Genomic DNA, 25988 nt, shown 5'->3' with positions numbered 1-25988 from the left:
TTTGCAGAAATGGAAGCGTTTACTCTGTTGCTTTTTCTGATTCATTGTTTGAAAATTTTAACGCAGATTAGTTTGGCTTGTTACAATTAAATATTGCTGTTTTTATTTTTTTGTTCTCTAAAGACGGTAGCGGCCCAAAATGAAATTCTGAAAACATAACGTTTACTAGATTTGTAAAATGAGCTCTAAAGGTCATTTCTTGACCGTTTCTGAAATTGCAGAGGGTAGCAAACTTACATCAGTCTTGACTGAATTTCAATTGCAGGTCAGTTAAACTACAATATTGCCAGTGGGTGTCAAAAAGAAATTTTAATTTTTGTACAGAAATACTGTAATAACAGGCTCAGTTATGCACCAGTCAATTGTAACCACGCCCCCCCCCCCAGGTCCGGGGGGATATACTGGAGATAGCTGGGGAAACGGGCAGTGTAGAATGCGGTGGTTTTGTCTTTGCTTTAAATATAGCGGGGAATGGGCCTTACCTAGGGTGCGGGGGGATTTGGCAGTGATTTTACCATCTGTTCGTTCCCGCAGGGTGAGGATTTTAGCTGGGGTTGGCTCGACCGAAAGTCAAAGTCCCTGCTGTTCCCCGGACCTTGGGTGGGGGGGAGGGGCGTGGTTACAATTGACTAGTGCATTAGCCTTACCAAAATTATGCACGTTTATTGAACATTTCAACATTCAGCCATTAGTATGCTCCAGTTCCCAATAATCTGTCTATATAAATATAAAGGGGTGTCGGCTTATTTATTCATGCACTCGGCCAAGGTCCATTCAAACTGTGCTCCGATAAGATTGTGAGTCATTTTAGGTTTTAGAGCATAGTGCACTGACATCATGTAACCCTTGTTAGAGCTATCCTTGTTCATTAAGTGTTTAGCATCGTCAAACAGGACCCTCAAGTAATGTCCCTCCTGGAAGACAATTGGTATTTTTCTTAGTGGTGTGGCCGGAAATCGAACCTCAGCAGCAACCCCCTGGATTGACAGTCTGTGTGTTATCACTAGCTCTCGGATCTGCCACAAAACTTTAAAGATGCTTGCTTTTTATATGGACTAGTCTAAAGGCAGCTTAGTCTCATATTTTAAAAAAAAATGTTCAAACCTCAGACTCAGTAATACAAATTCAGGATTAGGCTGATTAAATGACTCAGCTCAGACCGGTTACGTGTCAAATACTTCAATCAGTTAGAATATACATCTTTAAATAGAGGAGGTACAATGTAGATTACATGAGGTAGGCACTCGTGAGTGGGTGTTATAATTTTCAACCAGGGTAAAGGCGTGCCATATAAGCAGTTGGCTTTCTCCTCAACCCTTTATTTGTATATATGGATGTTTGTTTATACATGTATAGTATGTGTTACAAAATAAATACAGTTTAAACAAATCTTCCACCATTCTATCAGTGAATGCATGGTAATACTGGACAAGTACCTGTGTCTGCGAAAAAAAAGTGTTTAAACAAATCCTTCACCTTTGAGTCAGGTAATTTGACTGTGACTTGGCATATATCGATGTAAAAAAATCCCCTTTAATAAAAAAAATCAGAAATGACTGCTTTGGTATGTTCCCTTGGGAGTTCTGATTCATTGTTTGAATATGTTAACAGCAATTAGTTTGGCTAACAACCCAATATTGTTGTTTTTATATTTTTTGGTATCTTAATGCAGTGCTAAAAAATAAATTCTGAAAAAATACTACCGCAAATGTAAAATAAGCTCCAAAGGACATTTCTACATTTTTATAAAAAAATTGTTTGTTGGTAGTCTGACACACTTATGTGCAAAAACTGTTTGTGTCTATCGCTGGGTACATGTCACATTGTGATTTCACAACAAACAGTACCTAAGTCCTATTTTTTGAGGAATTACAATCAAAGTAAACAATTGTTTTTTTTCTTTCCCAAGTTTTGAATAATTAGACAAACTTGCCAGTTTAACTGAAAACATTGATAAACTGCAGTGAGCAAAAGAAATTCTTGAAAATACTAACCAGAGAAATATTGATTTTTTTTCTTTTCTTTCCAGGTTTTGAGTTTAGAGGAACTTGCTGGTCGGATTGCAGACATTGATAAACGGAGAGCAAGAGAAATTCTTGAAAATGCTGTTCAAAGAATTATTGAATTGTTGACAGTTGAGAAACCATTTGCTGTGAGTGAAAAAGCAAGTATTGGACAGATTGATTCAACCGTAGAGTTGGCAAATGAAAACACTGAGACAGACAGTCCAATTATTCTAGTCAATGAACTGGAAACTAGTGAATCAACTGCTTCAAACCAAGAAGACATTGTGGCATGGGAAGAACCTCTAACACAGGATCAGGACAAAATAGTATCTGTTCACCCAGAACAGAACAGTGTGAGGGATTCTTAATCAATCTTAAATCAACTAAAATCATGATTAATAAGTTACTCATAGTTACTTTTCAAATTCAAAACTTGACTACCAGTAGTTTAAAAAAAATTTTAATTCATAAACAGATTAGGTGTTTTTTAAAAAATAGTTTAATATTGTATTTATTTTATTATTTTACATATTTTAATACAGTTGAACCCTATTGGCTCGAACTCCCTTGGCTCAAATTCCTCATTGCTCGAACTAGATTTAAAGGACAATTTCCTTTTCCTTTATTCAGCTTGGCTCGAGCTTTCTGAGGCTCGAGGTATTTTTGTCGGTCCCTGGTCGTTCGAGCCAACGGGGTTTGACTGTTTTTAAAAAATAAACAATTTTTGGATCATATTTTTTTTTTTATTTCAACTGTATCAGTCATTGAAAATAGACTTTTGGATAAACAACCCGAATTCTTATACTATTGCTTGACATCAACTTTTTTTAGTAATCCCTGCTGTATACAATTCTGAATTTTAGATAGCCCATATGACATTTTACCAGTATTATAAGGGCTTGCAGGCTTGTGTTAATTTCGACCACTGCTGTAATGCAACTTGTAAAACACATTTTTTTGCTGTAACATTTTTTGCAATAGCTTTTTTTCTAAGTCAATCAGTAATAAATTCTATAATGTTTCAGGCCGCTATCTCTGACGTAGCATTCAGCACAACCCCAAACCTGAGAACTGCAAAACCGCATGGCCTTGTCTTCACCATGGTAACCAGAGGTTCCAAACAGCCTAAACAAAAGACAGGGAACCAATCAGACGAAAACATGGAACCAACTATTCTTGGCCCAGTGAGGAAAAGGGGGCGTGGCAGACCTAAGGGAACAATTCCGCCCCCTGTGGTCAATGATCAGGGACAGAATGTGTATCGATGTGAAACATGTAAGGCAGAGGTCAAGACATACCATGCTTTACTTGGTGAGTAGTGTTTGAGGGCTGTTTCAAATTTGAACCTTTACCTTTAAAGATACACCTTTTTACTCCACTATTCACAGTCTCATAGAAACACATTTTTACTCCTCTATTCACAGTCTCATAGATACGCCTTTTACTCCTCTATTGAAATTCATAGCCTCATAGATACGCCTTTTACTTCTCTATTCATAACCTCATAGATACGCCTTTTTACTCCTCTATTCATAGTCTCATAGATACGCCTTTTACTTTTCTATTCATAGTCTCATAGATACGCCTTTTACTCCTCTATTCATAGTCTCATAGATACGCCTTTTTACTCCTCTATTCGTAGCCTCATAGATACGCCTTTTACTCCTCTATTCACAGTCTCATAGATACACCTTTTTACTTCTCTATTCACAGTCTCATAGATACGCCTTTTACTCCTCTATTCACAGTCTCATAGATACGCCTTTTTACTCCTCTATTCGTAGCCTCATAGATACGCCTTTTACTCCTCTATTCACAGTCCCATAGATGCACCTTTTACTCCTCTATTCACAGTCTCATAGATACACCTTTTACTCCTCTATTCACAGTCTCATAGATACGCCTTTTACTCCTCTATTCACAGTCTCATAGATACTGTGACCTTTTTACTTCTCTATTCATAGTCTCATAGATACACCTTTTACTCCTCTATTCACAGTCTCATAGATACACCTTTTTACTCCTCTATTCACAGTCTCATAGATACGCCTTTTACTCCTCTATTCACAGTCTCATAGATACTGTGACCTTTTTTAGCTCACCTGTCACGTAGTGACAAGGTGAGCTTTTGTGATCACTCTTCGTCCGTCGTCCGTCCGTCCGTCCGTCCGTTCACAATTGCTTGTGAACACAATAGAGGTCACAATTTTGACCTAATCTTTATGAAACTTGGTCAGACTGATCATCTCTATAAAATCTAGGTCAAGTTCGATATTGGGTCATCTGGGGTCAAAAACTAGGTCAGTAGGTCAATTAGTAGAAAAACCTTGTGAACACAATAGAGGTCACAATTTTAGCCTAATCTCAATGCAACTTGGTCAGAATGGTCATCTCTATAAAATCTAGGTCAAGTTCGATATTGGGTCATCCGCGGTCAATAATTAGGTCACTAGGTCAATTAGTAGAAAAACCTTGTGAACACAATAGAGGTCACAATTTTAGCCTAATCTCAATGCAACTTGGTCAGAATGATCATCTCTATAAAATGTAGGTCAAGTTCGATATTGGGTCATCCGCGGTCAACAACTAGGTCACTAGGTCAATTAGTACAAAAACCTTGTGAACACAATTGAGGTCACAATTTTAGCCTAATCTCAATGCAAGTTGGTCAGAATAATCATCTCTATAAAATCTAGGTCAAGTTCGATATTGGGTCATCCGCAGTCAATAACTAGGTCACTAGGTCAATTATTAGAAAAACCTTGTGAACACAACAGAGGTCACAATTTTGACCTAATCTTTATGAAACTTGGTCAGACTGATCATCTCTATGAAATCTAGGTCAAGTTCGATATTGGGTCATCTGGGGTCAAAAACTAGGTCAGTAGGTCAATTAGTAGAAATACCTTGTGAACACATTAGAGGTCACAATTTTAGCCTAATCTCAATGCAACTTGGTCAGAATGATCATCTCTATAAAATCTAGGTCAAGTTCGATATTGGGTCATCCGCGGTCAATAACTAGGTCACTAGGTCAATTAGTAGAAAAACCTTGTGAACACAATAGAGGTCACAATTTTAGCCTAATCTCAATGCAAATTGGTCAGAATGATCATCGCTGTAAAATGTAGGTCAAGTTTGATATTGGGTCATTCACGGTCAATAACTAGGTCACTAGGTCAATTAGTACAAAAACCTTGTGAACACAATAGAGGTCACAATTTTAGCCTAATCTCAATGCAACTTGGTCAGGGATGTTCCTTGCATGAAGCTCTACCAAAGTTGTTCAAAGACATGGATTCCATGCGAAACTCTGGTTGCCATGGTAACCGATAAGAAAAACTTAAAAAAAATTCTCCTCCAAAACCACAAGGCCTAGAGCTTTGATATTTGATATGTAGCATCACCTAATGGACCTCTACCAAGATTGTTCAAATTATGCCCCTGGGGTCAAAAATGACCCCGCCCCGGGTCACGTGGTTTACATAGACTTAGATATGGAAAACTTAACAAATCTTCTCCAAAACTAGAAGTCCTAGGGCTTTGATATTTGGCATGTATAATTACTTTATGGACATCTACCAAGATTGTTCTAATTATGCCTCTGGAGTGATAAGAGGCCCTGCCCGGGGGTCGCAAGTTTTACATAGGCTTATTTAGTGAAAACTTAAAATCTTGTCTAAAACCACAAGGCCTAGGCATTTGATATATGGTATGTAGCTTTACCTTGTGGTTCTCTACCGAGATTATTCAAATTATGCCCCTGAAGTGATAAGAGGCCCCACCTAGGGGGTCACAAGTTTTACATAGGCTTATATAAGGAAAGTGTTTAAAAATCTTCTTGTCTGAAAATGCAAGGCCTACGCATTCAATATTTGGTATGTATCATAACCAAGTGGTCCTCTACCAAGATTGTTCAATTTATGCCCCTGGGGAGAAGAGGCCTTATCCTGGGGGGAGTCACAAGTTTTGCATAGGCTTATATAGAACAAAAAACTTCTTGTCTAAACCAACAAGACATTGGCATTTTATATGTGGCATAACCTAGTGGCCCGCTACCAAGATTGTTCAATTTGTGCACCTGTGGTGAAAAGAGGCCTCACCCTGGGTGTCACAAGTTTTACATAGGCTTATATAGGAAAAAACTTTAAAATTTTCTTGTCTGAAGCCACAAGGACTAGGTCTTAAATATTTGGTTTGAAGCATTGCCTACTGATAGGGTCATGTGGGGTAAAAAACTAGGTCAGTGGGACAAATAAAAGAGTGGCCTCTAGGGGCCATACTTTTCATTGGATCTTTATGATAATAGGTCAGAATGTTCACTTTATTTAGCAAAGCTACAGGTGAGCGATACAGGGCCATCATGGCCCTCTTGTACTTCTCTATTCATAGTCTCATAGATACGCCTTTAACTCCTCTATTCACAGTCTCATAGATACGCCTTTTACTCCTCTATTCACAGTCTCATAGATACACCTTTTACTCCTCTATTCACTGTCTCATAGATGCACCTTTTACTCCTCTATTCACAGTCTCATAGATACACCTTTTACTCCTCTATTCACAGTCTCATAGATACGCCTTTTACTCCTCTATTCACAGTCTCATAGATACTGTGACCTTTTTACTTCTCTATTCATAGTCTCATAGATACACTTTTTACTCCTCTATTCACAGTCTCATAGATACGCCTTTTACTCCTCTATTGAAATTCATAGCCTCATAGTTACGCCTTTTACTTCTCTATTCATAACCTCATAGATACGCCTTTTTACTCCTCTATTCATAGTCTCATAGATACGCTTTTGTACTTCTCTATTCACAGTCTCATAGATACGCCTTTTTACTCCTCTATTCATAGCCTCAATAGATACACCTTTTTACTTCTCTATTCATAGTCTCATAGATACACCTTTTTGCTTCTCTATTCATAATCTCATAGATACGCCTTTTTGCTTTTCTATTCATAGTCTCATAGATACACCTTTTTGCTTCTCTATTCATAGCCTCAATAGATACACCTTTTTACTTCTCTATTCATAGTCTCATAGATACGCCTTTTCACTCCTCTATCCATAGCCTCAATAGATACACCTTTTTACTTCTCTATTCACAGTCTCATAGATACACCTTTTTGCTTCTCTATTCATAGCCTCATAGATACACCTTTTTAGTCCTCTATTCATAGCCTCATAGATACACCTTTTTGCTTCTCTATTCATAGCCTCATAGATACACCTTTTTAGTCCTCTATTCATAGCCTTATAGATACTTTATTCAACATTTTTGACCAAATTGATGAATGAAGTTTGGATAATGACCAAATTTGATACTTAGTTTAGAATCACATATTTGTATACAGTAAATGATTTCTTATTTTGTTCTTTTCACTATAATTGCTATCATTATTAAAGTACACATGCGACGTCATTCCGGACAGCGGCCATTTACGTGTGATATTTGTGGGAAAGCATTCACAACCAAGGGAAACATGCAGGCCCACGTTGCATGTGCTCACACAGATGAGAAACCGTGGACGTGCCCAACGTGCGGGAAGGCTTTTAAGGAGAAAAAGAGTCTAAAGATACATGAGAGAATTCACACTGGGGAAAAGCCATACAGGTGAGTTCAGTGTCAATTTTTACCATGTCTGCTTTTTGAAGAAAATCAGTTAAGGTATTGTGATAGCTTTGGTGTTGCCACTGTCGCCTTTGTGTGAAAACACGAACGCTGATCATAACTCAGAAAGAGTTATATGTATAGCAAGTCCCATAACTCTGACTTAAATTATCAGTGAATTATGTCCCTTTTTAAAAAAGAAAGAAAAAATTTACCTTTGGCCATATATCTAAGCATGCTCAAGATTTTCACATGAAACTTGGTACACTTATTGCCAATATATATGTATGCATATTTATACAAGTAACAAACTGTAATACTTGTTATACCACCTTTTTAAGAAACAACAACAACAACAACAACTGACAAGTGTTTGGTGCAGGGCTCTTGTTTAAGCTTGCTACATTGTATAACTGTTTGAATTGATATAATCCAGACAAATGTGATTGTTTTTATGCCATATTGTGTAGCAATTTTACCAGCCATGTTGGTTAGACATAAAGGACATTTCATTGTTTTTTTCTTCCCTTTTTTATGTACATGTACTGACATTGTTCAAAGGTCAATGTCACATTTTGGGGGCATTCGTTACATACTGCCGCAGCTCTTGTTTCTTGCTGTTTTTGAAAAAAGGTCATAACCACTGTTAAACTTGCAAACATATTCATATGAAATTTGGTACTTACTGTTTACAACAGCAGTGTTCCTATATACATATATTATACTACCCTATAGCATGTAGGTAATATAACTCTGGCAAAAGTATGTAATCAGTTATGCGCCTTGTTTAACTGAGAAAAACAGTTGGTATCTTTCTGTTTCCTGCTTATTCCTGTGGTTCAGCCTTGTTGTTATTATGTATTTATTGTTTTTCAGCTGCTCCGAGTGTCACCAGGCTTTCACCCAGCTGGGGGCTCTAAAGGAACACATGCTGATCCACGCCGGCCTCAAGCCCCACCTCTGTGACCTATGTGGCCAGGAATTCAGGTGTAAGTAACCAGGCCCGATTTCTTGAAAGTTCATTAGCATAACAAACTTAAGTAGCTCATTTCATGAAGCCAAATGTCTTACTTAATTTTTATCTTACTAAATAAAAAATAATAAATCGTGATTATCATAAATATTATTTCCATTTAAAATCCAAATATTCTACAGAATAAATATCTAACACCAAAATAAAAATAGTGAGCTAAGGGTAATTCTGTTATAAGGGACTTAAGATGTTTCAATAATAGGTAATTTATTCAATGTTGTAATGCGTCCAGTTGCATGAAGCGTCACCAGTTGTGATGTCATTTCAGAATTTATCAAAGTAAATGCTTCTTTTCTTATATCAAAAAATATGGAAACCAAAATCTATAAGATCAGTAAAGATATCAAATTGATATTTTCATTGCAGTGAAAATAACAGTAGTGAAAATAACATGATATTTTACTAAAAGGCATAATAAAAAGAGTAATTTTATTGTTTGTTTCAGTGTAAGATCGCAATATATTTCCCTGTGTTCATCAAATGCTATATTTCACGAGTGGTGCAGGCACAAATGAAATATTTACTGATAGCTTTCATGAGGTGAAATATATTGCTATCTTACACTGAAGCGAACAATTTTTTAAGGATATTAAATGACAGTTTAATGTGTGTGTATTTTTAGAAAAGCACACCAAATTGTGTGAAAATGTAACATCATTTTGGAAATGACGTCGTTGAATTTGTGTCCTACATGTAGCCCTGCCCGCACTGATGTTTGATTTGGTATTGAGAGTGGGCTTAATGCACCATTCAATTGTAACCATGCCCCCCCCCCCCCCCCACCCCCAGGTCCGGGGGTTTACCGGGGATAGCCGGGGAAATGGGCCGTGTTTTTTTTCATTCCAGGTAGCCCCGCAGTGCCGGGTGAATGCGGTGGTTTTGTCTTCGCGCCAGATATAGTGGGGAATGGGCCTTACCTTAAGTCCCTGGAGTGCGGGGGCATATGGCCGGGGTTTCACCAGCATTTCGCACCCGCTATTCCCCGGACCTGGGGGTGGGGTGGGGGCGGGGGCGTGGTTTCAATTGACTGGTGCATAAGTTTGAAAACAGTGAAATATACCAAAATGAAACAGTGGAATATCATTTTTATTTCATTGATAAATCTCTGTAAAGTGTTTATTTGTCTTTACAGCTCGAACTAATCTCAATGAACACAAAAAGCGACATCTCACTCAAAAACTACTTCAATGTCGATCTTGTGACAACACCTTTTATAACAGAGGTAAGAACATTCATGCAACAGCCTTTTGCTAAATTGTGTCAGCAACGGTTTTAGAAATCGTACAAAAGTACAAAAACAATATTTGAACATATATCAACATTTGTTAAAGGATTCCAGATGTCAGTATCTTAGTTTAACACTCCTGATGATTTCACACACTTAATATCGTAAATACCCCATATATTAAACATAAACCAAGGTTGGACAACTCTGACTGTTTAAGACAATTGATACAAGGAATTTAGAAATGCTTCTGCGTTCTGGGGGCATATATTGTTGGGTTAAAACAGTTTAATTTTATGTGTAGATAACGCTTGATTATTACCATATCACAAAAGTGCTCGAATGACCCAACCCAGTGTAGTAAAAAAATATTAATAGTTATATATATATATATTGATATAGTTTTAATATCTCAAATGGTCATCACAATGGCCTCTGTGGTCTTGTTAGTGTACATTATTCAAAGAACAAAGACTCCAATCCTTAAAAGTTTTAATTTCATTCTGACAAAATGTTTGGACTTTCTGAGCCAGATTTGATTTATGCATTATGGAGTTGATAAGTTACTTAGAATGTCTATTTCTCAATAATTTTCTAAAAAAAGTATACTTATTTTTTAACAGAAAAAAGAAAGATAGCAACTGTTCATTTAAATATATTGTGGGTATTCATCCATAACTATTTGAACTTTTTTATATCCTTCAGCTTCCCTCCAGAGACATGAAGCAATGCACATCAAGGCCGAATACTCTTGTGACCTGTGCGGAGATACATTTACACAGCCTGATGATCTTCATAACCACTTGTTAACTGTTCACACAACCGTAGCCCAACCCCTAGTGTGCGAAAACTGTAACTTTGTGTTCGAGGACCAATCAGAATGGGCAGAGCATAGACAGTTGCACGAAAATGACTCGGGGGCACTGGGAGGGACCCCGGTCCCGGTTGAGGGTGGGGATACAGTGTACCTCACCTCGGGAGAGGGGCTGCTCACCTCTGGGGGTGGTGATCAGGTCTTGCTTGTTGAGGAGGGGGTGGGGATAGGAGGCGGGGGTTATGATGCCCTCCACTCAGTTCTGGTATCAGCTGCCATGAGTGCGGACACGCTGGGGGAAGGCGGTACACAGTTTGTTCATGTGCTTTGTGTGGACCCAGAAACTGCACAAATCTCTAACACTGATCAGACACTTATTTAAAACTAAACAATTCTGGTGCAAATTTGTACATTTATTTGGTCAATACAGTTTGTCCATATATTTTGAAAACTGCACAGAGCAATAACACAGACCCTAATAAATTATAAAACTTGTCATAAATATTATATATTGGCAAGCTAGTATAAAATTGTTGGTTATTTAGACGAAGATACTTCACAGATCTTAAGAACAGACATATTTGACCCTAAAATTTGTTTAATCCTAGAATAGGTCTTAGTTGTTAGTTTGAAACAAGATATTGCACAGATCTCAAACACAGACTGGATACTTAATTCATAACTTGCAAAGGGTGAATTTCTCAAAATATCTTAAATACAAAGGGTTTAATCCTTCAATGCAATTAAGCTTGAAAATCTTATTAAAACCTGAATTCACAGATCGGAATGAAATTGACTGCGAATATAGTTTTTGTTATTTTTCTAAAAATGTGCAATACTGCCAATAGTGGGAGTAGACCTAAATAAATCGTGTAACTAGTAATTGGGAGTATGATGTCTAAAAAGATTCGTAGCTGTAGCAAGTTTAAGATTGTTACAGAAAACCGTCGTCGCATAGGGCATAGATGGTTGTTGCCTACACAATGTGCAGACACCTTCTACAGATCATATGCGTCAGTATCAACCATAAATGATGATGGTGTCATCGGCATTGTGCGAAATGTAAATCTTTGCCTTAACTCAATAAACATTGAAGATATTGAAATAAGACATGGTACTCATGTTGTCGAAGACTTATTTATTATAACTCTGCTTTAATAGTGGTTGACTTATACACCTAGACCATTGTCGGAAATCATTGTACTATCTTTTGTTACACTCCATACATACCGTGGGAAAAGGGACTGACAGAATCTCGTTTTAATGAATATGCAAGTGGCAGGAGAGACAACCCCTCTTTCAAAGAAATTGCATTTTACAACTAAATACTCTTCAATAACCCTTTATTATTAGTTTTCTCCACAGGCGAGTGGTCTAAGTCGCTGTTTTAACATTTATAGTGACAAGGCTTACGTTCAATTCCAGCTTTCGCAAGAGTACTTTTTACGAATTACGGACACTACGGACCATGGACATTACGGACCAGACATTACGGACCAGATTTAGGGACACTACGGACCAGATTTAGGGACATTACGGACCATCTTCGGAATCTTACGGACCATGATTTAAACATATTTTTTTTAAATTAATCACTCATTAGTTTATAATTTGTTAATAAATACTTGAATATGAGTGCTCAGTATGACGTTATATCTTCCATAAAACTGAAAAATCCCGTGAAGTTCGAATAGATCTCAATATAAAATCTTGTGAAATTCCAAAAGGTGTTAAAGAACTATGCATTTATAACAATTATGTGAACAAAAATGAACGAAATTTGAACGATCGGCAGTTAAATCAGTTAAAAGCAACAGAAGAAATATTTTCCAAAACAGTTTATTTCCCAAAATAAATCGAGCAGAAGTATTTTCCAAAACAGTTTATTTACCAAAATAAATCGAGCATATATTTCGGCTCGAGTCGAGCGTTTTGGTGACGCCATCTTGCACTGAAACCAACCATTTGGTCACGTGGATTCCCCGCCTTGACTGAACCTTTCAATTAAAACAGTTGAAACGGAAAACAAACAAATATGACGATTCAAAGTTTATTTCAGAAAGCAATCGATCACATATGAAAACATTAATATTCACATTTACAATTATAGGATAAACACATATTTCGTTCATTATTATTCAAATTATTATAATATTTTATTAAAAATACATTGATGTTTAACATTGGAATTTCCTGGATTTTTCAGTTACATTAAAGATAATTTTCATAGTATTTATTAACAAATTTAAGACCAATGAGTGAATAAATTAAAAAAAAAATGTTTAAAAACATTATAAATGATGGTCCGTACGTTTCTGAAGATTGTCCGTAATGTACTTAAATCTGGTCCGTAGTGTCCCTAAATCTGGTCCGTAATGTCTGGTCCGTAATGTCCATGGTCCGTAGTGTCCGTGACCCCTTTTTACACGGGTAAACATTAGTATGAGTGTCGGTGCATATTTCCATTGGTACTCTGGGAAACCAATCAAACTGATTTATTAGTTATTCATAAAAACGAGATTTTCTTAGCCAAATCGCACATGGTACACCACGAAGTATAGCGCAATTATGTATTGGGGGTATTTGACAATGACCCTAGACTAGCGTTGGTGTTCGCTCTGCGGCTCTCTCTTTCCCACGAAGGTTTTTTATAGTTAAACCATCAGTACGTCTCTCCGCTAGCCACCTGAATTTCTGATTAATAACTGAAGGGCGCTTAGGTCCAGAGACCTCAAACTTGGTAGACAGCAGAAGATGAACCCTATCGATATTTAGGTCAGTTGATCAGAAGTCAAGATCATGGTGACCTCGAGCGGAAAATCCGTTTTCGATTAATAACTGAAGAACACATAGGCCTAGAAACCTCAAACTTGACTTTTCATTTCCATGTTCAATCTATTAAAATGTTTCATATACAAGTACAAGTACAAAGAATGTTTGGGTAGATCGTCATGAAAATATGTTACATACGCAAGGCTATCTTTCCATAACGGCCCAAATACTAACGACTATCTGTCCAATGAGGCCTTTCAGGAAATATTTCACGTTCCTGTAACACCTCTTGTTTAACTTATACAAAATGTTATGAACATGCAATTTCATAACGCTAACAGCTATTTAATAGTAAATGTAGATTCATTTTAAAACCATTTTCGTTAGCAGGGCATGGACCCCTTAACCCGATCGTCAAATACCTGCGGGCACCGGTATATACATTTTATGCCGCAGAATAAATGCAGCATGTAATAGTATAACAAAGTCCTCTAAAGAAAAACAATGACGCTCCAAAATATTCCTGAAACGTGGGCACCCGAGTACCTGTCTATCTTAATTCTGCAAAAATACAGATGGCATTATGAAAATACTCAGTGATTTTGAATCGTTGGAATAAGAATTATTCTTCTTTGCACAATTTTGTTTTAATATTTTTATTTCGATATATGTTTTTGTTGAATCACGTTTTTTCCGACTTGGCAGACCTACAAAGGGAACAATTCCGCCCCCTGTGGTCAATGATCAGGGACAGAATGTGTATCGATGTGAAACATGTAAGGCAGAGGTCAAGACATACCATGCTTTACTTGGTGAGTAGTGTTTGAGGGCTGTTTCAAATTTGAACCCTTACCTTTAAAGATACACCTTTTTACTCCACTATTCTCAGTCTCATAGAAACACATTTTTACTCCTCTATTCACAGTCTCATAGATACGCCTTTTACTCCTCTATTGAAATTCATAGCCTCATAGATACGCCTTTTACTTCTCTATTCATAACCTCATAGATACGCCTTTTCACTCCTCTATTCATAGTCTCATAGATACGCTTTTGAACTTCTCTATTCACAGTCTCATAGATACGCCTTTTACTCCTCTATTCATAGTCTCATAGATACGCCTTTTTACTCCTCTATTCGTAGCCTCATAGATACGCCTTTTACTCCTCTATTCACAGTCTCATAGATACACCTTTTTACTTCTCTATTCATAGTCTCATAGAGACACCTTTTACTTCTCTATTCACAGTCTCATAGATACACCTTTTACTCCTCTATTCACAGTCTCATAGATACACCTTTTACTCCTCTATTCACAGTCTCATAGATACTGTGACCTTTTTACTTCTCTATTCATAGTCTCATAGATACGCTTTTGTACTTCTCTATTCACAGTCTCATAGATACGCCTTTTTACTCCTCTATTCATAGCCTCATAGATACACCTATTTACTTCTCTATTCATAGCCTCATAGATACACCTTTTTGCTTCTCTATTCATAGCCTCATAGATACACCTTTTTGCTTCTCTATTCATAGCCTCATAGATAAACCTTTTTAGTCCTCTATTCATAGCCTTATAGATACTTTATTCAACATTTTTGACCAAATTGATGAATGAAGTTTGGATAATGACCAAATTTGATACTTAGTTTAGAATCACATATTTGTATACAGTAAATGATTTCTTATTTTGTTCTTTTCACTATAATTGCTATCATTATTAAAGTACACATGCGACGTCATTCCGGACAGCGGCCATTTACGTGTGATATTTGTGGGAAGGCTTTCACAACCAAGGGAAACATGCAGGCCCACGTTGCATGTGCTCACACAGATGAGAAACCGTGGACGTGCCCAACGTGCGGGAAGGCTTTTAAGGAGAAAAAGAGTCTAAAGATACATGAGAGAATTCACACAGGGGAAAAGCCATACAGGTGAGTTCAGTGTCAATTTTTACCATGTCTGCTTTTTGAAAAAAATCAGTTAAGGTATTGTGATAGCTTTGGTGTTGCCACTGTCGCCTTTGTGTGAAAACACGAACGCTGATCATAACTCAGAAAGAGTTATATGTATAGCAAGTCCCATAACTCTGACTTAAATTATCAGTGAATTATGTCCCTTTTTAAAAAAGAAAGAAAAAAATTACCTTTGGCCATATATCTAAGCATGCTCAAGATTTTCATATGAAACTTGGTACACTTATTGCCAATATATATGTATGCATATTTATACAAGTAACAAACTGTAATACTTGTTAAACCACCTTTTTAAAAATCAACAACAACAACTGACAAGTGTTTGGTGCAGGGCTCTTTGGTGCATGTACTGACATTGTTCAAAGGTCAATGTCACATTTGGGGGGCATTCGTCACATACTGCGGTAGCTCTTGTTTCTTGCTGTTTTTTGAAAAAAGGTCATAACCACTGTTAAACTTGCAAACATAATCATATGAAATTTGGTACTTACTGTTTACTACAACAGTGTTCCTATATATATATATATATATATATATATATATATATATATATATATATATATATATATATTATAAATATATATTTATATATTATACTACCCTATAGCATGTTGGTAATATAACTCTGGCAAAAGTATATATTCAGTTATGCGCCTTGTTTAACTGAGAAAAACAGTTGGTATCTTTCTGTTTCCTGCTTATTCCTGTGGTTCAGCCCTTGTTATTATGTATTTATTGTTTTTCAGCTGCTCCGAGTGTCACTAGGCTTTCACCCAGCTGGGGGCTCTAAAGGAACACATGCTGATCCACGCCGGCCTCAAGCCCCACCTCTGTGACCTATGTGGCCAGGAATTCAGGTGTAAGTAACCAGGCCCTGATTTCTTGAAAGTTCATTAGCATAACAAACTTAAGTAGCTCATTTCATGAAGCCAAATGTCTTACTTAATTTTTATCTTACTAAATAAAAAATAATAAATCGTGATTATCATAAATATTATTTCCATTTAAAATCCAAATATTCTACAGAATAAATATCTAACACCAAAATAAAAATAGTGAGCTAAGGGTAATTCTGTTATAAGGGACTTAAGATGTTTCAATAATAGGTAATTTATTCAATGTTGTAATGCGTCCAGTTGCATGAAGCGTCACCAGTTGTGATGTCATTTCAGAATTTATCAAAGTAAATGCTTCTTTTCTTATATCAAAAAATATGGAAACCAAAATCTATAAGATCAGTAAAGATATCAAATTGATATTTTCATTGCAGTGAAAATAACAGTAGTGAAAATAACATGATATTTTACTAAAAGGCATAATAAAAAGAGTAATTTTATTGTTTGTTTCAGTGTAAGATCGCAATATATTTCCCTGTGTTCATCAAATGCTATATTTCACGAGTGGTGCAGGCACAAATGAAATATTTACTGATAGCTTTCATGAGGTGAAATATATTGCTATCTTACACTGAAGCGAACAATTTTTTAAGGATATTAAATGACAGTTTAATGTGTGTGTATTTTTAGAAAAGCACACCAAATTGTGTGAAAATGTAACATCATTTTGGAAATGACGTCGTTGAATTTGTGTCCTACATGTAGCCCTGCCCGCACTGATGTTTGATTTGGTATTGAGAGTGGGCTTAATGCACCATTCAATTGTAACCATGCCCCCCCCCCCACCCCCAGGTCCGGGGGTTTACCGGGGATAGCCGGGGAAATGGGCCGTGTTTTTTTTCATTCCAGGTAGCCCCGCAGTGCCGGGTGAATGCGGTGGTTTTGTCTTCGCGCCAGATATAGTGGGGAATGGGCCTTACCTTAAGTCCCTGGAGTGCGGGGGCATATGGCCGGGGTTTCACCAGCATTTCGCACCCGCTATTCCCCGGACCTGGGGGTGGGGTGGGGGCGGGGGCGTGGTTTCAATTGACTGGTGCATAAGTTTGAAAACAGTGAAATATACCAAAATGAAACAGTGGAATATCATTTTTATTTCATTGATAAATCTCTGTAAAGTGTTTATTTGTCTTTATGTGTAGATAACGCTTGATTATTACCATATCACAAAAGTGCTCGAATGACCCAACCCAGTGTAGTAAAAAAATATTAATAGTTATATATATATATATTGATATAGTTTTAATATCTCAAATGGTCATCACAACGGCCTCTGTGGTCTTGTTAGTGTACATTATTCAAAGAACAAAGACTCCAATCCTTAAAAGTTTTAATTTCATTCTGACAAAATGTTTGGACTTTCTGAGCCAGATTTGATTTATGCATTATGGAGTTGATAAGTTACTTAGAATGTCTATTTCTCAATAATTTTCTAAAAAAAGTATACTTATTTTTTAACAGAAAAAAGAAAGATAGCAACTGTTCATTTAAATATATTGTGGGTATTCATCCATAACTATTTGAACTTTTTTATATCCTTCAGCTTCCCTCCAGAGACATGAAGCAATGCACATCAAGGCCGAATACTCTTGTGACCTGTGCGGAGATACATTTACACAGCCTGATGATCTTCATAACCACTTGTTAACTGTTCACACAACCGTAGCCCAACCCCTAGTGTGCGAAAACTGTAACTTTGTGTTCGAGGACCAATCAGAATGGGCAGAGCATAGACAGTTGCACGAAAATGACTCGGGGGCACTGGGAGGGACCCCGGTCCCGGTTGAGGGTGGGGATACAGTGTACCTCACCTCGGGAGAGGGGCTGCTCACCTCTGGGGGTGGTGATCAGGTCTTGCTTGTTGAGGAGGGGGTGGGGATAGGAGGCGGGGGTTATGATGCCCTCCACTCAGTTCTGGTATCAGCTGCCATGAGTGCGGACACGCTGGGGGAAGGCGGTACACAGTTTGTTCATGTGCTTTGTGTGGACCCAGAAACTGCACAAATCTCTAACACTGATCAGACACTTATTTAAAACTAAACAATTCTGGTGCAAATTTGTACATTTATTTGGTCAATACAGTTTGTCCATATATTTTGAAAACTGCACAGAGCAATAACACAGACCCTAATAAATTATAAAACTTGTCATAAATATTATATATTGGCAAACTAGTATAAAATTGTTGGTTATTTAGACGAAGATACTTCACAGATCTTAAGAACAGACATATTTGACCCTAAAATTTGTTTAATCCTAGAATAGGTCTTAGTTGTTAGTTTGAAACAAGATATTGCACAGATCTCAAACACAGACTGGATACTTAATTCATAACTTGCAAAGGGTGAATTTCTCAAAATATCTTAAATACAAAGGGTTTAATCCTTCAATGCAATTAAGCTTGAAAATCTTATTAAAACCTGAATTCACAGATCGGAATGAAATTGACTGCGAATATAGTTTTTGTTATTTTTCTAAAAATGTGCAATACTGCCAATAGTGGGAGTAGACCTAAATAAATCGTGTAACTAGTAATTGGGAGTATGATGTCTAAAAAGATTCGTAGCTGTAGCAAGTTTAAGATTGTTACAGAAAACCGTCGTCGCATAGGGCATAGATGGTTGTTGCCTACACAATGTGCAGACACCTTCTACAGATCATATGCGTCAGTATCAACCATAAATGATGATGGTGTCATCGGCATTGTGCGAAATGTAAATCTTTGCCTTAACTCAATAAACATTGAAGATATTGAAATAAGACATGGTACTCATGTTGTCGAAGACTTATTTATTATAACTCTGCTTTAATAGTGGTTGACTTATACACCTAGACCATTGTCGGAAATCATTGTACTATCTTTTGTTACACTCCATACATACCGTGGGAAAAGGGACTGACAGAATCTCGTTTTAATGAATATGCAAGTGGCAGGAGAGACAACCCCTCTTTCAAAGAAATTGCATTTTACAACTAAATACTCTTCAATAACCCTTTATTATTAGTTTTCTCCACAGGCGAGTGGTCTAAGTCGCTGTTTTAACATTTATAGTGACAAGGCTTACGTTCAATTCCAGCTTTCGCAAGAGTACTTTTTACGAATTACGGACACTACGGACCATGGACATTACGGACCAGACATTACGGACCAGATTTAGGGACACTACGGACCAGATTTAGGGACATTACGGACCATCTTCGGAATCTTACGGACCATGATTTAAACATATTTTTTTTAAATTAATCACTCATTAGTTTATAATTTGTTAATAAATACTTGAATATGAGTGCTCAGTATGACGTTATATCTTCCATAAAACTGAAAAATCCCGTGAAGTTCGAATAGATCTCAATATAAAATCTTGTGAAATTCCAAAAGGTGTTAAAGAACTATGCATTTATAACAATTATGTGAACAAAAATGAACGAAATTTGAACAATCGGCAGTTAAATCAGTTAAAAGCAACAGAAGAAATATTTTCCAAAACAGTTTATTTCCCAAAATAAATCGAGCAGAAGTATTTTCCAAAACAGTTTATTTACCAAAATAAATCGAGCATATATTTCGGCTCGAGTCGAGCGTTTTGGTGACGCCATCTTGCACTGAAACCAACCATTTGGTCACGTGGATTCCCCGCCTGACTGAACCTTTCAATTAAAACAGTTGAAACGGAAAACAAACAAATATGACGATTCAAAGTTTATTTCAGAAAGCAATCGATCACATATGAAAACATTAATATTCACATTTACAATTATAGGATAAACACATATTTCGTTCATTATTATTCAAATTATTATAATATTTTATTAAAAATACATTGATGTTTAACATTGGAATTTCCTGGATTTTTCAGTTACATTAAAGATAATTTTCATAGTATTTATTAACAAATTTAAGACCAATGAGTGAATAAATTAAAAAAAAAATGTTTAAAAACATTATAAATGATGGTCCGTACGTTTCTGAAGATGGTCCGTAATGTACTTAAATCTGGTCCGTAGTGTCCCTAAATCTGGTCCGTAATGTCTGGTCCGTAATGTCCATGGTCCGTAGTGTCCGTGACCCCTTTTTACACGGGTAAACATTAGTATGAGTGTCGGTGCATATTTCCATTGGTACTCTGGGAAACCAATCAAACTGATTTATTAGTTATTCATAAAAACGAGATTTTCTTAGCCAAATCGCACATGGTACACCACGAAGTATAGCGCAATTATGTATTGGGGGTATTTGACAATGACCCTAGACTAGCGTTGGTGTTCGCTCTGCGGCTCTCTCTTTCCCACGAAGGTTTTTTATAGTTAAACCATCAGTACGTCTCTCCGCTAGCCACCTGAATTTCTGATTAATAACTGAAGGGCGCTTAGGTCCAGAGACCTCAAACTTGGTAGACAGCAGAAGATGAACCCTATCGATATTTAGGTCAGTTGATCAGAAGTCAAGATCATGGTGACCTCGAGCGGAAAATCCGTTTTCGATTAATAACTGAAGAACAAATAGGCCTAGAAACCTCAAACTTGACTTTTCATTTCCATGTTCAATCTATTAAAATGTTTCATATACAAGTACAAGTACAAAGAATGTTTGGGTAGATCGTCATGAAAATATGTTACATACGCAAGGCTATCTTTCCATAACGGCCCAAATACTAACGACTATCTGTCCAATGAGGCCTTTCAGGAAATATTTCACGTTCCTGTAACACCTCTTGTTTAACTTATACAAAATGTTATGAACATGCAATTTCATAACGCTAACAGCTATTTAATAGTAAATGTAGATTCATTTTAAAACCATTTTCGTTAGCAGGGCATGGACCCCTTAACCCGATCGTCAAATACCTGCGGGCACCGGTATATACATTTTATGCCGCAGAATAAATGCAGCATGTAATAGTATAACAAAGTCCTCTAAAGAAAAACAATGACGCTCCAAAATATTCCTGAAACGTGGGCACCCGAGTACCTGTCTATCTTAATTCTGCAAAAATACAGATGGCATTATGAAAATACTCAGTGATTTTGAATCGTTGGAATAAGAATTATTCTTCTTTGCACAATTTTGTTTTAATATTTTTATTTCGATATATGTTTTTGTTGAATCACGTTTTTTCCGACTTTTAAACCATGTGACTTTCTTATTTGTAAAGATCGAATATGTGTACCATGTACAATGGACATGTTTTTGTTCTGAGTGGCATCATGACATTAAGTATAGAAATGTGCTAACATATACGATGTACAATTATGTGAAACATTGATGCGTGGTGGCCCCATCTTATTTTGGTATCATTTCAAACGGTTTAATGTATATAGGATAATATAAAAATACTATAAAGTCGAAACTCGTTATGTCGACTTTGTCAGGACCTAGGGAAAAAAGTCGAGATAACGAACATTCGACACATCCGAATTACAAACAAATATCACCAATTCCAACACATTTGAGTTCGATTTATGTCCAATGTCCGACTTCTGCAACTGAACGGTCTTGTAACATAATACCGTCATGAGAACAGCAAACGAATTATTGAAAAATAATCACAATGTACCATTACAACTATTGCAGACACTCTGTTAGACCTTAAACGATCAGATTACCTGTCTTCCGATTTCAGTTAAAACTAAGAACGAAAATACAAACTGCCATAACTTTATCTAGCTGTAGTTTTTTTCGGTGATTTGTTTCACACGGTCATATTAGCAATCAGTAAAGAAAACCCCTTTCAAATGATACCACAATAAAATTTGGTCACCAGGCATTAAAATTAAATATTTATTTCAATGATTGAATGCAATGAGAGGCTTATTTATACCTTGGATACTTTCAGTTGTACATTCATGTACATGTAACTAAAATTACAAAACAGCTGTTAGAGTCATAGATTAAGACTTACTAAATTGAATCACTTTTAACTTGTCTATTTTGACATGAACTGACTATGTTATATTATTTAGTAAAAAAAATATATGAGAAAACAAAAACAAGAAAAATCACAAACCAGAAACATGGAAGAACATCACAAAACTCCACAAACAACGCAGTAGTATATATATATATAGAGGTCTATATATATATATATATACATACTATATAAATACAATGGGTGTTTATCAAGGTTTGTTAGGTTCAGCCTTAAAACGGTTGGTAAATGTACAATGTAAATTTAATGGGGGTTAAAATCAAGTTTATTTGCACAACCCCACTCTTATCCCAACAATCCCGAATAAAGTAAAAACGTAAATGGTAAATATTATCAAAGTATGCATTACCTTGAGGAAACTTGATAATACAACAAATAGTAAACTAATAGTTTAAACCCAAGAACTTCTATGGTTATGGATCCCGACTCTATCTGCAGACGAAGGAATACAATTTAGAGTACCTGTAATGTTGTCAGTGTAATGTATATAACAGACCCAAAACGGGATGGTTTAATATAGCTTTATTACATTCATACTCATACGCACCCGATCTTGAATCTAATCAATAACTCAACTATCAACATACATGCAACTGTTAGCCAGAGGCGGGCTTATCATACACAGAGGCGGGTTTACCAATAGTGGGCTCTGATTGGCCACTACAGTACCTTATGCAAAAAACTTTTCATAGATATCAAGGTACGACATTGTGCGTCGCAATGTTTACAGATGACTGTAATCAAAATGATGGTCTCTTTAAAAAATTTACAATCCACGCTACATGTAACACTTCTAATAGATGTTACAATAAATCGAATTATAAATTAACACCACTTTACACATTATTTACTTAATGTATCAGGGATTCATTTACCATGTACAAGTATTATTCATATTATATATATATTTATCAACTGCTTTAAGAGCTTTATATGTACAACAACCTCATAGGCTGTCTGCTAGGTAATAAAGTTCTGAAAAGTATTTCCAAGCCCATTGATCAAAACAAATACATTAGCCTACATATAGTTATATCAACTATCAAGCCGGTCATCAAATTAAAACGACACTGTTATATTTAGATCACCCGGAATCAAACCCTATTGTATCATGGTTCGCGGAATTTAGATTTGAAACACATGCATCTCATCAGAAAGTCCAGCGACAAACAAACGCTTTGTTCTTTTATCTAGAGCAACTGCCCTGGGGTTAAAGTGTAGAGGTTGTGGTAATACACTCTGGATGTCTTCATTTTGCTTTACCCTTAACACGTCCTTGCTACTATTGCTACATACAAGTATGGAACCATCAGTGTCCATGCACAGACCATTAGGACAATTCAGCTTGTCTGACTTCACAAATAACTTAATTCCACCGTCACTTTTGATTTCTGTTATTGAATTTTTGCCATTACATGATACGTACATCGACCCAGTAGTCGAATCTTGTGTTGACCAGTATGGATGAGTGACAAATTGTTCTCCAGTCGCGTTGGTTTCCTTACTTAAGTCATTGCTGATAATCCTGGTTTGGTTTCCTTCTCCATCCACTTCAATAGTTTTGGCAGGAGTCAAACACTGAACTTTCAGGGTTTTGTTGAAACATTCTACTGCGTAACATTTACCGTCTACGTCTATCTCCCGGAACGTGGTGAGGTCTGTCGCTGGTGACTTCAGGTGGAGTATCTTAGGTTTGCCAAAATATGCCATGTATGCTTCACCGTGCTCTGTAACTGACATCTGCCATGGCTTATATTGTAATTTGACGTTTGAAACAAAAGTAGAATTGCCAGTATTGAATGTCTTAAGTTTTAAATTGGTGTAATCCGCTAATAAGACCAGGTCATCTCGTAACAACGCAATGTCTGTGATTTGACATGTTTTTTCGTCACTTTCATGCTTGATAGTAATCGTCTGAACTAGAAAAGGTGCTTTGACAAGACGAAGCAGTGATGATTTATCTGGCACGAAGTCATATCTGACAATACTGTCGTCGTTACATAACGTTTGAACATTATCTTTGATCGTATCAACATCTCTTATGGACCTCAACACCAGGATGGCGAGTTCATTGTCCTGTTTGTTGTTTTTATACGTGTCGATACTTTCGAACCAGGAACCAAGCTGGCCAAGAACACAGTCATATGTAGAGACCACAGCCTTTAACGTTCTTATATCTGATATCTTGATTTTGTCAAGTTCAGCTTTGAACGTCTCCATTGCCTTGTGGTAATAACGATCAACTTCCTCAAGATTCATACTTGCCTCTTTCTTTTTCGCGGTGTATGCGGATTGTAAGTCCTTAAGCATCTGAAAAGCCGTTTTATAGTCTTCGCTGTTTACGAATTCTTGGGAATAATCGCCGATGGCCTTAACATCAGTGCAAACTTTGTGCCCCAGAATCACACACTGGTCACAACATAATTGCTTGTGCGACTTACAGAAAGATGTTATTTTACTGTCAGTGTGTACATGGCAGCTGCTTTCAGCGGAATACTGAGCGTTTTTATTTGGCTTCTTTTTTGGTATGTCTTCTCCTCTTTTAACATGGTGTGTTTTCGACATGCGTAGTATCCTGTGTGCATCTAGACATGACTGGCACAGATATTCATCGCACTCCATGCAAAAACCTTCAACAGATCGTGTCCGTCCATCACTCAAGCACGGTTCACAATTTAGATCGCTTTTCTTGTTCGACAAAATATCATCTGAGCCATTCGCGGTCGCCATTTTATCTTTTCACCCAGCCCTTAACTAGTCCGTCGTATCATTTTGTGAACTTGTATTCCACACCAGCCAATTTAAACGTTTTATTGCCAAATTTTAATGTTTGTTAATTTTATTCTGGTGAAAAGTCCATGCATGGAGTAAAACACGTTTTCTGAAAATGATAATATATACAAGCTTATATCAGGTTATATGAGGATTTCAGCAGTTATGGTTTATATGATAGATAACATAGATAAAGGCATCCACATTTGACAAATTTATCGGAGTTTAATATCCTTTGGAATGTATAAACCACTCGATCATAAACCATTTTCAGTAAATGAATTTTCAATTTTCTGAAAACGGAGAGATCAGATTTACTTCCGTGTTTTCCCGTATAATCAATATTCCATTGATCCGGACTTTTATAGGTTTATACACTGTTTAAACTAATGTACAATGAAGTTAATATTTTCTGAAAATGCTGTGACCTCGCCGCGATAAACACAAGTGAAGTGGAGGTTTATGCATGTACACTATTCTCGTCATAAGAATATTTGGTGGAGTTTTTATCCTTTTTATCTTTTTGAAGCCCTAATGTGTATGAGGTCAAGAAAATTACAACATGTATATACCGTACTCAGATTATTGTCACCTGTGAAACAATATACATACACTACTCAGGTTATCGCAAGCTTTTAAACAATATACATGTACAACACAATTCATCATAACCGTTTATACAATATACACACACGTATCAGATTATCATAAGCGTTTATACAATAAACATGCACCTTTGATGTTTATCATAAGCGTTCATACATGCATTACTAAGCTTATCATTAGCATTTAAATAAATTATGCATGCATTACTTAGACTATCATAAGCGTTAACTTAATACATTACACATGCAATACTAAGCTTATCATTAGCATTTAAATACATTATGCATGCATAACTTAGATTATCATAAGCGTTAATTATTACAATACACATGTATTACTAA

At 36.4% G+C, this 25988-nt stretch overlaps 3 protein-coding genes and 1 pseudogene across 3 annotated transcripts; 3 read left to right on the top strand and 1 right to left on the bottom strand.

Moving 5' to 3' along the window:
* Positions 1 to 133: 133 nt before the first annotated feature.
* Positions 134 to 11581, top strand: LOC128217744 (zinc finger protein 2-like). Its single transcript, XM_052925101.1, has 7 exons — positions 134 to 265; positions 2030 to 2359; positions 3032 to 3317; positions 7421 to 7628; positions 8502 to 8614; positions 9791 to 9880; positions 10589 to 11581. The coding sequence occupies exons 1-7, from the start codon at positions 179 to 181 to the stop codon at positions 11077 to 11079; spliced, it is 1605 nt and encodes a 534-aa protein (XP_052781061.1). The 5' UTR covers positions 134 to 178; the 3' UTR covers positions 11080 to 11581.
* Positions 11582 to 13973: 2392 nt separating this feature from the next.
* LOC128216340 (zinc finger protein 32-like) lies at positions 13974 to 16316 on the top strand (annotated as a pseudogene).
* A 1575-nt stretch (positions 16317 to 17891) lies between these two features.
* LOC128215831 (uncharacterized) lies at positions 17892 to 18489 on the top strand. Its single transcript, XM_052922441.1, has one exon. It carries the CDS (start codon positions 17909 to 17911, stop codon positions 18374 to 18376), a length of 468 nt encoding a protein of 155 aa, XP_052778401.1. The 5' UTR covers positions 17892 to 17908; the 3' UTR covers positions 18377 to 18489.
* Positions 18490 to 22776: 4287 nt separating this feature from the next.
* On the bottom strand, positions 22777 to 25427 carry LOC128216923 (uncharacterized). The gene is made up of 2 exons (XM_052923636.1): positions 25360 to 25427; positions 22777 to 25150 (listed from the first exon to the last, which is right to left on the bottom strand). The coding sequence occupies exon 2, from the start codon at positions 24997 to 24999 to the stop codon at positions 23395 to 23397; it is 1605 nt and encodes a 534-aa protein (XP_052779596.1). The 5' UTR covers positions 25000 to 25150; positions 25360 to 25427; the 3' UTR covers positions 22777 to 23394.
* Positions 25428 to 25988: the final 561 nt, after the last annotated feature.

This window comes from Mya arenaria, chromosome 14 (genome assembly GCF_026914265.1).
Source record: "Mya arenaria isolate MELC-2E11 chromosome 14, ASM2691426v1".
In the NCBI taxonomy this organism is placed as follows: Eukaryota; Metazoa; Mollusca; class Bivalvia; order Myida; family Myidae; genus Mya; species Mya arenaria.
The sequence above is the reverse complement of the archived record's forward strand: the minus strand, read 5'-3'. Positions and strand labels throughout refer to the sequence as shown.

Bases quoted from the DNA above. Each gene is read 5' to 3' on its own strand.
- LOC128217744 (XM_052925101.1), top strand. From the start codon at position 179: ATGAGCTCTAAAGGTCATTTCTTGACCGTTTCTGAAATTGCAGAGGGT. The intron at 266-2,029 runs GTCAGTTAAACT...TTTTCTTTCCAG, and splicing joins TGACTGAATTTCAATTGCAG to GTTTTGAGTTTAGAGGAACT. The intron at 3,318-7,420 runs GTGAGTAGTGTT...TCATTATTAAAG, and splicing joins GACATACCATGCTTTACTTG to TACACATGCGACGTCATTCC.
- LOC128215831 (XM_052922441.1), top strand. From the start codon at position 17,909: ATGCACATCAAGGCCGAATACTCTTGTGACCTGTGCGGAGATACATTT.
- LOC128216923 (XM_052923636.1), bottom strand. From the start codon at position 24,999: ATGGCGACCGCGAATGGCTCAGATGATATTTTGTCGAACAAGAAAAGC.